Here is a 16170-nt window from a genome sequence, read left to right on the forward strand (position 1 = left end):
CTGGAATAAAACTACCCTGGAAGCTCTGGTTTTCTCCTCACAGAACTGCAATGCCCAGCACCCTTAACAAACTATGGTTCCCAAGATTCTTTGGGGAAAGCCCAAATCTCCTGAACTGTTTACTAGTTTATGTGGAACAAAAACAAAAACAACTCCACAAAACAATTTTTAAAAATCCAGAAGTAACAATTACTCATATTTCCTCTCCACAGTATTTAAAAAAACATTCTCATAAAAAGAACTGAAGAAGGAAGTGGGACTAAGTTTCAATGAATGGGCATGAAATTTAATCAGAATCATTTCCTGAGATGTAATGTTAATGATTTATAAAATATTTGAACCCCTTATCTTAAAATATTTTATTCATCATGTTAAAATAAAACATTTCATAATCTATTTTTTTATTTTTTCAATTTTTCGAAAAAAAACACAAAAAAGGCTTCAGGGGAAAAATGGGGGGGGGAGCCATGTCCCCCCCCCCGAAATTTTCCGGTTTTCCCCCGGGCCTTCATATTTCTGCTCCTTCCCTTCATTTTAACCTCACAACAACCCTGAGAGGTAGGTTAGGCTGAAAGAGGGTTTCTGGTCTTAGGTACCCAGCAAACTTCATGACCTAGTGGGGATTTGTTTTTTGTTTTTAAATATATTTATTGATTTTATAGCAAACAAAAACGAAAACATACAGAATACAAAATACAAAAATACAAAATACAAAAATACAAAAAGCACAAAAATAAAATTCCAACTTTCTATATCTTAGTTCAAATCTAACACTGTTGATTTCCTCATTCCTCCTCCAACTGCATTACATTGTAAATCATCTTTAGTAATTTCTACATCTTGACCTTAAACTTTTTTTCCATTTTAACTAAGCCTTTTTGATATTATATTATTGTAACTTAACATATATTTCAAATCCTTTCCCAAACTTATAACTACATCTAAATATATTTACTCCTCTACATTTTATATTTGTACAACCTCTCTGTACCTCCTTCACTTCAATTAATTCTATCCAATATTATGCTTATTCTTTAAATAAACTTTAAATTTCTTCCACTCTTCTTCCACCGCTTCTTCCCTCTGATCCCGGAGTCTCCCGGTTAGCTCTGCCAATTCCATGTATTCTATCATCTTCTTCTGCCATTCATCCACCGTTGGTAATTCTTCATTCTTCCAATTCTTGGCTATTAAAATTCTTGCTGCTGTTGTGGCATACAGAAAAAAAAATAACATCTTTCCTCGGTAATTCATCTCTAACTATCCCAAGTAAGAAGGCTTCTGGTTTCTTAGCAAATGTGTTTTTCAACACTTTTTTTCAATTCATTATAAATTTTTTCCCAGAAGTCCCTTACTTTGGGGCAAGTCCACCACATGTGGTAAAAGGTTCCTTCTTGATTTTTACATTTCCAACATTTATTATCATGCTTGTGATAAATCTTAGCTAATTTTACCGGTGTAAGATACCATCTATACATAATTTTCATCATATTTTCTCTTAAAATATTACACGCAGTAAATTTCATATTCTTCTTCCACAACCTTTCCCAATCCTCCATCATGATATTACGTCCCACATCATTTGCCCATTTAATCATTACAGATTTCGTTAACTCATCTTTCGTATGCCATTCGACCTAGTGGGGATTTGAACCCTAACAAACTCCATCTGCAGGAGTCTCATATGTTTGCAGAATGGTGCTTGCTTCCCTTTCCGCACCCCCCATGTACCTCCAATCAGTGCGTGGGGGGGGAGGAGGAGGACCCCCATAACCATGCTTGGAGAGGAGGGGGGGGGGAAATCATTCCATATTGCATTCTGATGAAACACATTTGCTTTAGTGTGATGTTGAATTCTCCCCTGGTCTCCCAGCTCCTAGTCCAACACTCTAACCTCTACACCACACTGCATAACAACTTGGCTTCTCTTGAACTACTGACAATGGCCCCTCTCACAATTGGATGCTATTACTCACAGAATACTGCGAATATAAATGTTGTTGTTATTCTTGACTGTGTTCCGCCTGCATACATACATAGGTTAACTTTCCGCTAAGCCTGATTTGCATATGTTTAAATGAGCTGCCCTTGGTTTTTACTCAGAATGATCCATTGACCATGTTCTTTTGAGTCCTGAGTTGCCCTGGGAAGAGGAGAGAAAGACTGCAGTGTGTGTATGTGTATGTGTACAGGATCTGGGCCAGATCCTGTAGCATCCCCATTTCCATCCCTAGAAAGCCTGCTCCTTCGCCATTACAATTCATCTTCCAGTCACCTTGTTTATTCACATTCAAAAGTATCGGGATCCAGAAAATCTAGATAGAGGAGCAGCTTAAGTCTCTTTCCGTCTTGGTGGTCAGGCAGTCGCATTGCTTCCTCATGAAGCCTGGCGATCTGCCTAAATGTATCTGGTGAGACATAAATGATGGGCTTCCAGTAAAAAAACACCTCTGAAAGTACTTGCTCCAAAGTGTTTTTTTTTATGGGGGCGGGGAGGAGTCCCAGATCCATATTTCCAAATATAAACCTCCTTCCTGTTGGTTACTTTCATTTTACAAGCCTCGCTCTTTCCCCCTTTTCTCCCCTGCATAAAAAACCCCCACGCTCAGCCGTTTCACTATAGAACAGCTCTTACTGTCAGAAAGTTCTTCCTGATTTTGAGCTGGAATTTCTTTTCTTATAACTTGAAGCCATTGGTTCAGGTCCAACCCCCTGGCAGAGGAGAAAACAAGCTTGCTGCATCTTCCATGTGGCAGCCCTTTAGATTTTTGAATCTCTATCATATCGCCTCTCACTCTCCTCTTTTTCATCATCACCATCAACTGTTTACTTGCATAACTATGGTACAAACCACGCCATATGAAGAACGGTTGAAAGAGCTGGGTATTTTAGTTGGGAAAAGAGGAAACAAGGAGGGAGTTACAAGAGCTGTTCGACATTGGAACGGGCTTCCTCAAGAGGCTGTGGGCTCTCCTTCATTTGAGTTTTTAAAGCAGAGGTTGGATGGCCATCCTGCATCGCAGGGGGTTGGACTAAATGACCCTTCAGGTCCCTTACAACTTTACAGTTTTATGATTCTATGAGAGCAGCTCACAACATCGCCAAAGTTTACATAACAAACTATAAACTTTCCTCAACATTTAAGTTGCAAGGCATAGCAAAGTTGAAATAGCCACGGGCATGAGTATTAATAGGCTAAAAACATCTAAATAGATATACACACTTAGATTGAACAATGCACAAATTATTCGTACTAATGCTAACAACAGAAGTAATTTTTTTTAATATAAAAAAAACCCACTGAAATAGCAGCAAAAATAATACGCCTTAACCAAAACTAAACCAAGCAACTAAACAAGACCCCACCCTGGGAGCCTCAGGGCAGCTGCAGGAGCAGCCTTTGTAGCTGGAGTCACAGAGGGGTGGGGTGGGGGAGAAATTTGATTCAGTTTGCATTTCAAGGTGAACCTACCCAATTTATGCTTTCCAGACACTATGCAAACCGAAGTAAACCACCCTTTGAAATTTGCACTTCTCTGAGTTTTGCAATGCCATTCCCCAGCCCAGGTCATGTGGACCCAAATGCACACATTAGGGTAAAGTGTGCATAAAAATGCTTGTGTTGGTGAAAATGACCTGCAAAAAATTAAAAATAAAATGCATTACATTTGGGTAAAATTGCTTTGCGAAAATGTATCTATTCAGGGAAATTCGCACTAAGAAAGCTGACGAATTTGCACTAAAAAAGCTGATGAACTTTTGTGAGGATTAAAAGGAAGACACTAATGATAAATTAGCTGAGGCTCCAATACTTTGGCCACCTCATGAGAAGAGAAGGCTCCCTGGAAAAGACCCTGATCCTGGGAAAGACTGAGGGCACCAGGAGAAGGGGGCAACAGAGGACGAGATGGATGGACAGTGTTCTCGAAGCTACGAACATGAGTTTGACCAAACTGCAGGAGGCAGTGGAAGACAGGAGTGCCTGGCATGCTCTGGTCCATGGGGTCACGAAGAGTCGGACACGACTAAACGACTAAACAACAACAACAACAACAGATAAATTGCTGCAGATTAAGGCGGGGGAGGGGAGATAAACTGAAAGAACAAAATTGTCAACAATTTTTTTTTTATCTTACCTTGGTCTAGTCCAGCATTTTGACTGGCAATAATTGGCTCTCCCATATCATAGGCAGAGGTTCCCCTAAGACCCATTTAAATAGAGAAGCCAAAGATTGAACTTCAGGCTTAATACATGCAAATCATGTGCTTTACCACCGAACCCAACACAACTCTACTCTAAATAACAAACTTGGTTTCTTACATTACTTAAATTGGTGTGTGTGTGTGTGTATGTGTGTGTCCTTTCATCTCTCAAGAAGCAGATTTCTTAAAACTTTTCCCCGCACCCTGTCTTTTTTTTGGGGGGGGGAGTGCTCCTTTTGGTTGATATTTTTCACCTCTCTTCATTCTTTCTCAGGAAACCAGAAGGCTAAAATAAGCTGGGACCTTAAATAGACTTCTTCCAAGCGGACAATGTTTCATTCTTCTTCCTCCTCCTCCTTTTTTAAAAAAGAGGCAGATTTGCAAGTAAACTTAGCGTGGCTGAACTTTCAGCCCAGAGGACAGGATGACAGGGCCATGCATCATCGATACACTTTGTCATCATCACGAAAACAAAATTTAGTGTGTCATGTCTGGCCAAGCTTTGAGGTTTAAACTTTGAGTACAGTGTCTTCCTGTTTCATACACTCTGGTCATTTGTGTTAGTTCCTCCAACCCCCACAACACACTCCCCCCCCCTTTCATGAGGCTGATATTAGGAAATGACGTTTTTATTGGGGAAGCGAATGCAGCTTCTTAAGTTCACATCACTGGAGAATTACAGCATGTCCAGACATCTGCATTATACGCTCCTTCTTGGTCACTAGAGAAGGGAGCAAGGGTGGTTTATGAGCACAGTTCAAAATGTAGGTGCTGACCTTTAAAGCCCTACATGGCTTCGGCACTGTATACCTGAAGAAGCATAGCCACCCCAATTGGTCAGTCCAGACACTGAGGTCCAGCACCAGTGGCCTTCTGGCGGTTCCCTCATTGCAAGAAGTGAGGTTACAGGAAACTAGGTAGAGGGCCTTCTTGGTAGTGGCGCCTGCCCTGTGGAACGCCCTCCCATCAGATGTCAAGGAAATAAACTGGGCTGTCGTTTTTTTAATGGAACTCACCAGAACTCAGTTCTGGCACCTCTCAGGTGGGCACCATTGCCATTTTAAGAGGTGTTCATGGTGAGTTCTGGCACTGCTTTTTCTAGAAAAGTAGCACTGAAAATAAACAACTACAGTGGTGCCTCGCAAGACGGAAGTAATTCGTTCCACGAGTTGCTTCGTCTTGCTATGATTTCGTCTTGCGAAGCGCAGTTTGCCGCGGCAAAAAAACCCCAACCCCGCAGAAAACATTCGTCTTGCAAAGTGCGGCCATAGAAAACTTCATCTTGCGAGTCACCAAAAACATCACAAAACGCTTTCGTCTTGTGAGTTTTTCGTTGCGCGAGGCATTCGTCTTGCGAGGTACCACTGTATTTGACTTTTAAAAGACATCTGAAGGCAGCCTTGTAACAGGAAGTTTTTAATGTTTGATGTTTTCCTGTGTTCTATGTTTCAATTTGTTGGAAGCTGCCCAGAGTGGCTGGGGCGACCTAGCTGCCCACTCTGGGCAGCTCCCAACATAAAATAAAAGAACACAACAAAACATCAAATATGAAAAGCTTCCTGATACAGCGCTGCCCTCAGTTGTCAATGGAAGCTCGTGGGGTAGGTTACCTCCTTGACATCTGACAGGAGAGCATTCCACAGGGTGGGCGCCACTACTAAGAAGGCCCTCTGCCTGGTTCCCAGTAACCTCACTTCCTGCAATGAGGGAACCTCCAGAAGGCCCCCCCCCACCAGTGCTGGACCTCAGAGAGCCACTGTCCATCAGTGTGGACAGTAGTGAGCTAGATGGACCAAAAGTTTGACTCAGTATAAAGCAACTTCCTGTGGGGCTGCGGCTCCAGTAATTGCTTGGATTCCACTTTGCTAATGAAGTTTATAAAGCAGAGGCATTGGGGGGGGGCATCCCTTTTATGTAAGATCTTTCCCCTGTTCCGTGCTGGATTCCTTTTCAGTTTCACAATGGTGGTATTTTCCTGCAAAGTTCCTTGCAACTACCTTCTCCTCTCCTTTCAAGTCCGACAGTATTGCCGAAACAGAAAAAGGAAGACGGTGACAGCCCTACCCCTTGGTTCTGTGCGCGCCAAACTCTACAAAGAGTTTGTTGGGGGAAACCCTCAGATGCCAACACACCGCAGGGAGCTGAAAGCTCAAAGAGCAAAAGCAGCCCTTGTCCTAAAAGCAAGAAGACTTGAAATTCTGTCCGCAAAGCAGGTTGTTTTACCAATCGCTGTGGTTGTTTTTAGTGACTCTGTAAGGAAATGGCTCAGCTATTGTTTCTGGACTGTTGACTTCCAGAGACCCATAGCATGTGAGAGAGACAGCTATTTTTTTGGAATGTGTGTTTTGCAACGTGTATTTTAGAGAACAGTCATTTTCTCCTTCAACTAGGTTCCTTTCACTAAATTGGTTTTTTTAAAAAAATAAAAATAAAAATCTGTGTATTAAAACTTGCTTGAAAATTCAAATTAAAACAAAAACAAAAAACAGATACAAAGGGTAAGTTATTAATATAACGGGCTTTGTACAGCTCAATAGCTATCCATACAGATAATCTCAATACATTCTTTCTCCTTTAAGTTTTCTTTACAGGGTTTCCATTACAAAATCCTTATTTACAGGGTTGTGAGATGAAGAGATGACTCAGAAGTCCTATAGTCTAGTGTACATCAAGGATGGGGAAGGAGGAGGCTTTTTCCTTTACACTTGTGTCATCAATAAAGACTTTCCTCAATTTATTTCTCAAATGGGTCCATTATCTTTTGCCCCTGGTTGCCCTTAACCCAATAAAACCAAGTTAGTTAAGGGCAACCAGGGGTTTTGTTTTGGAAAATTCTGTGATATTTGCAAATGTTTGCAAATTATATCCCTATGGTGTGGGGATTAAGAGAAAATGGATATTGAAGTTGGAAGGGTAAACACTTGACACTGGTTAGGCAATGGTCTGAATCTCTTATTGCCCTTTCTCGTTCAAATCTATTTCTTGCAATTGTCAATCTCCTTTGGATAACACATGAGAAAGCCTATGCTACTATACATTGGGTGGAGCAGAAGGGGGGGAAATTAGGCCAAGGGCCACATTCTCTTCTGAGCAGCGTTCTGAGGGCCGCTGTCAGGCTTTAGGGAATCTGATCCCTCTCCTTCATGGCAGGTTGCCAGTAATGGAAAGACAAGAAGCTCTTACCAAGGTCTTTTATTCAATATTCACACAGAGAGAAGTAGAAATGCTATCTCTTGGATAATGGCGTTGCTCCGAGTAATCTCCTCCCCTCTTCCCTTTTGAGTCATCAACAGCCCCACCTCCCTTACGGTGTCTGCTTAGGGACAATTGCCTCTGGGCTCTCTGCTCTCCTACTTCCATTGCTCTCCGTGTTCTGGGAGAAGGGGGGGGGGTCTGGAATGCTCTCTAGGGATAATGCGTCAGCCAGCTATTCCTGCACTGCTTCTCCTGTTATTTCGCAGCTTTGCCCCCCTTCTATCTCTGAGCTGTGACCCTCTGCAAACCACTGTCATAAATCTATACCCTCCTCCTCTTCTCGGGAAGGTTCAGGAGAAGGGGGAGGCGGTCTCCACCATTCCTCTTCCGTCCAGTCCCTGACAGCTGCATGTCAAAAGTAACGAAAACAGCGGCAACACGTGGACCGATGAAAAATGAGGGCATAAATGTATATCTTTGTGTATATCTTTATAAGTTGCAGCGAAGCAATATTCAAGAGTACAGTCCATATAGTATCAAAATAAAATTCATCCAGTAATAATAATAACAATAACAATAATAATAATTTATTATTTATACTCCGCCCATCTGGCTGGGTTTCCCCAGCCACTCTGGGCGGCTTCCAACAGAAACATTAAAATACACTAATTTCTTAAACATTAAAAGCCTCTCTAAACAGGGCTGCCTTCAGATGTCTTCTAAAAATCTGGTAGCTGTTTTCCTTTTTGACATCTGATGGGAGGGTGTTCCACAGGGCAGGCGCCACCACCGAGAAGGCCCTCTGCCTGGTTCCCTGCAACTTGGCTTCTTGCAATGAGGGAACCGCCAGAAGGCCCTCGGAGCTGGACTCAGTGTCCGGGCAGAACGATGGGGGTGGAGACGCCCCTTTAGGTATACTGGACCGAGGCCATTTAGGACTTTAAAGGTCAGCACCAACACTTTGAACTGTGCTCGGAAACGTACTGGGAGCCAATGTAGATCTTTCAAGACCGGTGTTATGTGGCGATATTCAAGAGTACAGTCCATATAGTATCAAAATAAAATTCATCCAGTGATATAGTCTGAATGCAAATAATCTGTCGATGCAAATAATAGCAAATCATAGACAGTGATACTGATGATGACACTGTTTTGACGCCGTCTTCCTCAGTGTTCAACTCAGAAATGTTTACAGTCAACTTCTAAGGAGCAGTGGTCATAAAACTATGTAACCACTGCTGCTGTCATTATCCGGATCACTGTCTATGATTTGCTATTATTTGCATCAACAGATATCGCTAAGCATTCCTTATTCCTGCGTATAAGACTACTTTTTAACCCAGGAAAATCTTCTCAAAAGTTGGGGGTCGTCTTATACGCCGGGTCGTATTTCTTATACGGCGAGTGTATCCCAAACTCTATATTTTAACTGGAAACACTAGGGGTCGTCTTGTACGCCCAGTCGTCTTATACGCTGGAATATACAGGTATATCACTGGATGAATTTTATTTTGATACTATATGGACTGTACTCTTGACTATCGCTTCGCTGCAACTTATAAAGATATACACAAAGATATACATTTATGCCCTCATTTTTCATCGGTCCACGTGTTGCCGCTGTTGTCTTTAGTCTGGAGTTAGCAGCACAGGGGTTAGTTGATTTATTGCATGTCAAAAGTAGGCAGAGAAGTGAATGTAAACGTTGCCTTTGTACATTGGGAGTTCTGACGGCCACATAGAAAGGCCTGGAGGGCCACATTTGATTGCCAGGCCTGGGGTCCCCCCTTCTATATATGTTTAAATTTACACTGGTGAATTATTCTTATCGTAGAATCATAGAATTGGAAGAGTTGGAAGGGACACTGAGGAAACCCAGCTAGATGGGCAGGGTATAAATAATAAAATTGTTTTCATCATCATCATCATCATCATCTGGACCAGGCATCCCCAAACTGCGGCCCTCCAGATGTTTTGGCCTACAACTCCCATGATCCCTAGCTAACAGGACCAGTGGTCGGGGAAGATGGGAATTGTAGTCCAAAACATCTGGAGGGCCGAAGTCTGGGGATGCCTGATCTAGACCATGGGTAGGCAAACTAAGGCCCGGGGCTCGGATCTGGCCCAATCGCCTTCTAAATCTGGCCTGCGGACAGTCCGGGAATCAGTGTGTTTTTACATGAGTAGAATGTGTGCTTTTATTTAAAATGCATCTCTGGGTTATTTGTGGGGCCTGCCTGGTGTTTTTACATGAGTAGAATGTGTGCTTTTTATTTAAAATGAATCTCTGGGTTATTTGTGGGGCATAGGAATTCATTCACCCCCCCAATGGACAGTGGTCTGGCCCCCTGCTGAAAAAGTTTGCTGACCCCTGATCTACTCCAACCCCCTGCAACGCAGGAATATGCAGCTGCCCCATACGGGAATCAAACCCGCAACCTTGGCGTTATCAGCACCCTGCTCTAACCATCACTGATGCTCACATCACTTCTCTCTCTTGTGTGTTTAACCGGTAGGTGTATGTGAATGGAGAATGGGTCACCAGCATTGGAGAAGGAGGAAGCTTTGGAGAACTTGCCCTCATCTACGGAACGCCAAGGGCTGCAACGGTTAAAGCCAAGACAGACCTCAAGCTCTGGGGTATCGACAGGGACAGCTACAGGCGCATTTTAATGGTGGGTTTAAAACCTAATTATTTGCCTAAGTTATTGCTGCTATTTCACTGGTTCCTTTACTGATGCCGTAAAAGTGTATGGTGCTTTAGAGTTTTACAACAGAGGTTAAAGGGTTTGAAAATTGAGGGCTCGGTGTCTGCTCTGCTTGGAAAGTCAACAGCAGTGGGTTTCTACTGTGATTTGTGGGAGAGAAAGGCACTGTAAACAGCATGTGCCCATCCCATATTGTCTTTATGAGAAGTGAGATGTTTCCAGCCTTCCCCTTTTGCCTCCAGAAATTTAGCCAGCAGGAAAAAGGTCAGGACCCAAATCTAAGCCTGGAAGTTGCAAAAAGGATGGAAGTAGTGGGAAGCTGGAACCCGAAGATCAGCAATTACAGCTCTTCTGAACAAGTGGAGGCTGAAAGCCCAGCCCATAGTACTTAGGCTGCACTTGGCCAATCCAGGGACTCCATACTGTCGGCCAGTTGGAAGGGCTGATGTTGCCCTTATCCTCATCCATTGAGACCCCTTCCTCACTCCACAGAACACCCTGCCTGCCATTATAATAACTGCGCTAGAGAACATGGGATGTACTGCAAACGGTAATAGGGGCAGTCCTGGGAGAGGAGGAGCCCAGTGGTGGTTGGTCCAGCCAGGCCGATGGAGGGGGCTTTGCTGCCTCGCCAATTTGCCAGATTTATTTATTAAATTTGTACAGTGCTACCTCGGGTTAAGAACTTAATTCGTTCCAGAGGTCCGTTCTTAACCTGAAACAGTTCTTAACCTGAGGCGACGTGCTTTCGCTAATGGGGCCCTTCTTGCTGCCGCTGCACACTTCTGGCACACGATTTCCGTTCTTATCCTGGGGCAAAGTTCTTAACCTGGAGCAACCACTTCCTGGTTAGCGGAGTCTGTAACCTGAAGCATCTGTAACCTGAATTGTCTGTAACCCGAGGTACCACTATATACTGATGGAGCCAAGTGAAATGTTATGTTCCGTTATGGTTTATTTATATGCTGCTTTTGGGCCACAAAGAGTTATCCTGCTTTAGCCCCACATTTTTGTTCTTTCAGTCCTCTTTTTTTAAAAAGACTTACAGTATCCCCTTCCTCTCTGCCTGTTGTTTTCTCCAGCATTTACCGTATATACACGCAGGTCCCACTTACAGAATACGTGTTCTGTGGAAATCGTAGACTTGTTATGTGAACGTTTGCCTGGAAATTGTTTATTAGGAAAACATTCACATAACAAAGTCTACAACTTCCATTGTTTCTTATGCAAATATTTCTGATCTGTGATTTGTCTGATTCCCCCCTTTTTTTCCAGTGGTTTTTCCCTAAAGTGGCTGCAGCCCAAGGAAAACACTGATTTGTCCGATCTCTTCTGTTCTCTGTTTTGTCCGATCTTGCTCGTTTCCTGCATGGTTTCTGCCCCAAAATGGCTGCCGTCCACCAGCAAAGTAGAAACAAGCAAGGAAAAAAAGGAAGTGGGCAAACTCCCAATGTTTGGATATCTGAATCTGGGTACTTATAGTGACGTTTGGGCATAATTCTTTTTGTGTGGATAAGTGATTTTTTGCACAACGAGCGGGCAGGTAGCAGGACCTTTGCTAGCCCCCATCCCTCTTCCCTGGGTCCTTGTATACATCCTGACTCCATGTCCTATATCAGCCAGTCAGCTAAGATGTGGCTTGAGATGTGGCTAAGCCAGCAGTTAAAGGTAAAGGGACCCCTGACCATTAGGTCCAGTCGTGACCGGCTCTGGGGTTGCGGCGCTCATCTCACATTATTGGCCGAGGGAGCCAGCGTATAGCTTCCAGGTCATGTGGCCAGCATGACTAAGCCGTTTCTGGCGAACCAGAGCAGCACACGGAAACGCCGTTTACCTTCCCGCCAGAGTGGTACCTATTTATCTACTTGCACTTTGACATGCTTTCGAACTGCTAGTTTGGCAGGAGCTGGGACTGAGCAACGGGAGCTCACCCCGTTGCGGGGATTCGAACCGCCGACCTTCTGATTGGCAAGCCCTAGGCTCAGTGGTTTAACCCACAGCGCCACCCACGTCCAGCAGTTACTAAGAGACAAATTGTAAGTGGCTTACATATTAAGTCCACAGTCAACTCATCAAAAATGGGTAAAAGACAGCTTGGGTCTCAAGGCACCAGCACACCTATTATTTCAGAAATTTCCTCCATCACCTCTTCCTAAAATTTGTACACCCACTATCATGTCTAAATTGATGAATCATCCTCCCCAAACTACAGCTCAGTCAGTGGGTCTTTCCCCCGTTTCTTTTCCTACTAGTTCCTTTTTTTACTCACTTTCTCACCCAGTAGGTGGGAAATACTTATTGCTGTTAATTAGAGAGATCAAATGGAGCATGTTGTGCAACACTTTTCTTGTCAGCCATAACTTCTCTGAGGGGGCCATGCTAGTTACCGCACTGGGCATCTGACTAATCCATCCAGGAGTCATATATTCATGGCCTGAATACCTTTGCAGGGCTCTTTTTTTGAGTGTGTGTGTAATAGTAGCGAACACACAACTCCACATCTGCAAGGCAGCCCCGAGGATGATTGAGTGCATTTCCTTATTTTGACATCCTTCATGACTAATGCAAGTTAGTCAGCTAGTCTCTCTCCACAAACTATCAGTACAGTTTCCTCAACTTGAAGCTGTCAAACATATAAGTAATATTGGGACGCATCCAACTTAAGTTCTATGCAGAGCATACCCACTGAAATTAATGAACCACTCATGTCCATTCATTTCAGTGGGTCTACTCTGTGCATTGTATACAACCGACTGAGCTGAAGGAGGGCGAAGAAGAGTGGCTTTTGTTGTTGTTGTTTAGTCGTTTAGTCATGTCCGACTCTTCGTGACCCCATGGACCAGAGCACGCCAGGCACTCCTGTCTTCCACTGCCTCCCGCAGTTTGGTCAAACTCATGTTTGTAGCTTCGAGAACACTGTCCAACCATCTTGTCCTCTGTCGTCCCCTTCTCCTAGTGCCCTCAATCTTTCCCAACATCAGGGAAGAGTGGCTTAGAAATCTTTAAAATTAATATGCTTTTATATATATATATATATAAATCCTTCAACACTTTTCAGAAACACGGTTCCAAAACCCTGTTTTGCCAGCCGCTCTTCAAAGGACGTTTTGGGATTTGAGACGTTTTGGGATTTTAAAAATTCTTCCTACCCCCAGAAACTCTCAGCTCTGCGATTCTGTGAATAACAAACCCTCAGATGTAAAACAAACCCACTGCTGCAACTCTACTTAGCACCAGGGAACGGATAGTGCCAGGGTCTTTTGAAGGATTTTGGTTTCATGATCAGCAACGCGTTTGTTTCAGCGGCTGTGTGTGCACAGACTGTTTTGTGCTCTGCTAAGAATGTTCCATTCTAAGCATAATTCAATATCAGGCTTACATAAGAATTAACTAGGGCTTCACACTGGGACCTCAGGCCAGCTCCCTGCCTGCCAGGATCCACCTTCTTATTTGCAATCTGGCTTTGCTCTCCCCATCCTCCTGGCTTCCATTGGTTGAGCTCCCAAATCCAAGGCGGACCTTTCTACAGTAGGAAGCAGCCCCTCAACTACTCCTGTTAGCACAGATGTAGGGGGTTCTGAGGATGGAGAGAGGGAACAGGGCGGGCGGAGAGAGGAAGCAAAAGGAGTGAGAAAATGAGATGCAGAGAGGGAACCAAGCTAGGGGGAGCGTGGATTGGAGGAGAAGAAAGGGAGATGCTACAGAGGGTGGAGTTGATGGGACTAAGTGGTTTGTTGTGTGCTTTGGAAGGACTATTCATACAAGTCCTCCTTTTGGGCTTCTCATGGGCATCTAGCTGGCCACTGTAGGAACAAGATGCTGGACTAGATAGGTCATTGGTTTGATCCTGCAGGCTCTTCGTACGTTCTTATGTGATAGACAGGGACAGGGGAGAGCTTCGATGCAGTTCATACTTAAAGGCAAATCTCTCAAATTTGTACTTTCTGAAACAATACGTGAAGTGAAACATAGCCCCACTCCCCGACATTTAAATTCACACTTACCTGAATTTTGCAATATAGTTCTCCAGCCAAGCAATTGTATAGTTGGAAGGGGCCACAAGGGTGATCTAGTCCAACCCCCTGCAATGTATATATTGGTGGTGGTGGTGGTGGTGGGGAAGCAGGGGTTCCTATCCAAATTTCCCCTCCACTGCTTTTGCAAACCTTGTTGATAGCTCTAACCCAGGGGTCCCCAGACTACGGCCCCCGGGCCGGATGCGGCCCAATTGGCCTCCCAATCCGGCCTGCGACGACCCCCACCGCCCGCTGCCGCCGCCCGCTCTTGCGGCGCGCTGCACGGCGGCGCACTTCCAGATCTGAAAAAATTGCCGAAAATCGTTTCTGTGCATGCGTATGGGCCTCCCCCGACCCAGAAGAGGTCATTTCCGGTGCACTTCCGGGTCGGGGGAGGTGCACTTCCGGGTCGGGGGAGGCCCATACGCATGCGCACAAACAATTTTCGGCGATTTTTCCGGCCTGGAAGCGCGCCAGTAAATGGGTGTGCGCATGCACACTGGCGTGCACTCCCAACCCTCCGGCCCGCCGCACGATCGGCGCGGCAGGCACCGGCCCGAAGGCGGGTAAGTCTGGGGACCCCTGCTCTAACCTCTGCATGGGTGGCGCTGTTTGGGCTACATAAGCAACGCAGAGTTATTATTTATACCATTCTTTCTGCTGCCAAGAATTTTGGAAATGGCTGATCTGTTGTTTGGGATTGCTTTATGCACTTTTTATAATTATTTTTTTTAAAAAAGGAATTTACGATTTAAGGATTTATGTCTTTTGGACAAAACTTCTCCAGTTGTTCTTTAATGCTGCTTTAGATGCTTAGTAAAAGCAAGGGGTTTTGTTTTGTTTGATTTGTTTTGTTTTTACTGGATAAATAAATAAATAAATAAAATAACTTGGCCGGGGTGGGGGTGGGGGTCGGGGCCTGCTTCAGATTAGCAGAAGGAATGGGGAGACAGGGAGGGCTGGCTGATGTTGCCCCAAGCAACTGCATTTGCTGTCTCATTCTTAAAAGTCACAGAACCCTGGAGCTGAAAAAAGGTGAAATGGCCATGAGGACCTTCTACGCAGGAGTGCCCCTTCATACTCTGGCTGGAGAGGAGGGATTACCCGTGTGGTTGTGCAGTGGTTAGAGTGTCAGACTAGGACCTGGGAGACCAGGGAGCCAGAGTGGTGTAGTGGTTAAGAACGGTGGACTCGTAATCTGGTGAACCGGGTTCGCTTCCCTGCTCCTCCACATGTAGCTGCTGGGTGACCTTGGGCTAGTCACACTTCTCTGAAGTCTCTCAGCCCCACTCACTCCACAGAGTGTTTGTTGTGGGGGAGGAAGGGAAAGGAGAATGTTAGCCACTTTGAGGCTCCTTAAGGGGAGTGAAAGTCCAAATTCTTCTTCTTCTTCTGGGTTCAAATCCTCCCTCAGCCTTGAAGCTCACAGGGTGACCTTGGGCCAACCGCTGACTGTCAGGCTAACCTACCTCACAGGGTTGTTGTGAGGATTAAATGAGGAACAGGAGACCATGTAGACCACCTTGAGCTCCTTGGAGGAAAAAGTGTGATATTAATGCAAGAACCAACAAGCAAATAAATAAAATTACAGAAAAGAAAGGAGTTTAGAGAGGAGTGGCTTTGAGGGTCCCACCGACAGCATACACGAAAACACAGTCCTCTTTTTGAAGGCTTGTCAGGTCCAAATCTGGTTGAAAGATAAGTATGCGGTGGCTTGAATTTGCCCATCGCTCATTGGTACCTGAACAGCCAGCAATGGCCACTTGCCATGATGGTTATGATCTGCCTCCTCAGTTGGAGGAAGCAATGCTTCTGAATATCAGTTGCTGGAGGTCAAAACCAGCACCTTAAACCTGACACTGTACTCCTCCGGGAGCCAGTGCAGCTGGAAAAGCACTGGGTGAATGTGATCCCACGGCAGGGACCCCGTAAGAAGCCCTCTCCTGGAGGGGAGAGGGCTCTTGGGCTCAGATCCTGCTAGGATGGGCCATTGGCCTGATCCACCAAGTTCTTCTTACGCTCTTAGGTTCTTAGAAGAGTGAGGAAGG

At 44.6% G+C, this 16170-nt stretch overlaps 1 protein-coding gene across 3 annotated transcripts in view; it reads left to right on the top strand.

Annotated features, from left to right (window-relative positions):
* PRKAR1B (protein kinase cAMP-dependent type I regulatory subunit beta) overlaps positions 1–16170 on the top strand; it is a 123490-nt gene that overhangs the window by 56140 nt on the left and 51180 nt on the right. For all 3 annotated transcript variants that reach the window (XM_060282444.2, XM_035130525.3, XM_060282445.2), the window contains one exon: positions 9915–10073. In XM_060282444.2, coding sequence (XP_060138427.1) covers positions 9915–10073 — 159 coding nt within the window. The remainder of the gene's footprint in view (positions 1–9914; positions 10074–16170) is intronic.

The sequence above is a fragment of the Zootoca vivipara genome, chromosome 13, assembly GCF_965207765.1.
Source record: "Zootoca vivipara chromosome 13, rZooViv2.hap1.1, whole genome shotgun sequence".
NCBI lineage: Eukaryota > Metazoa > Chordata > Lepidosauria > Squamata > Lacertidae > Zootoca > Zootoca vivipara.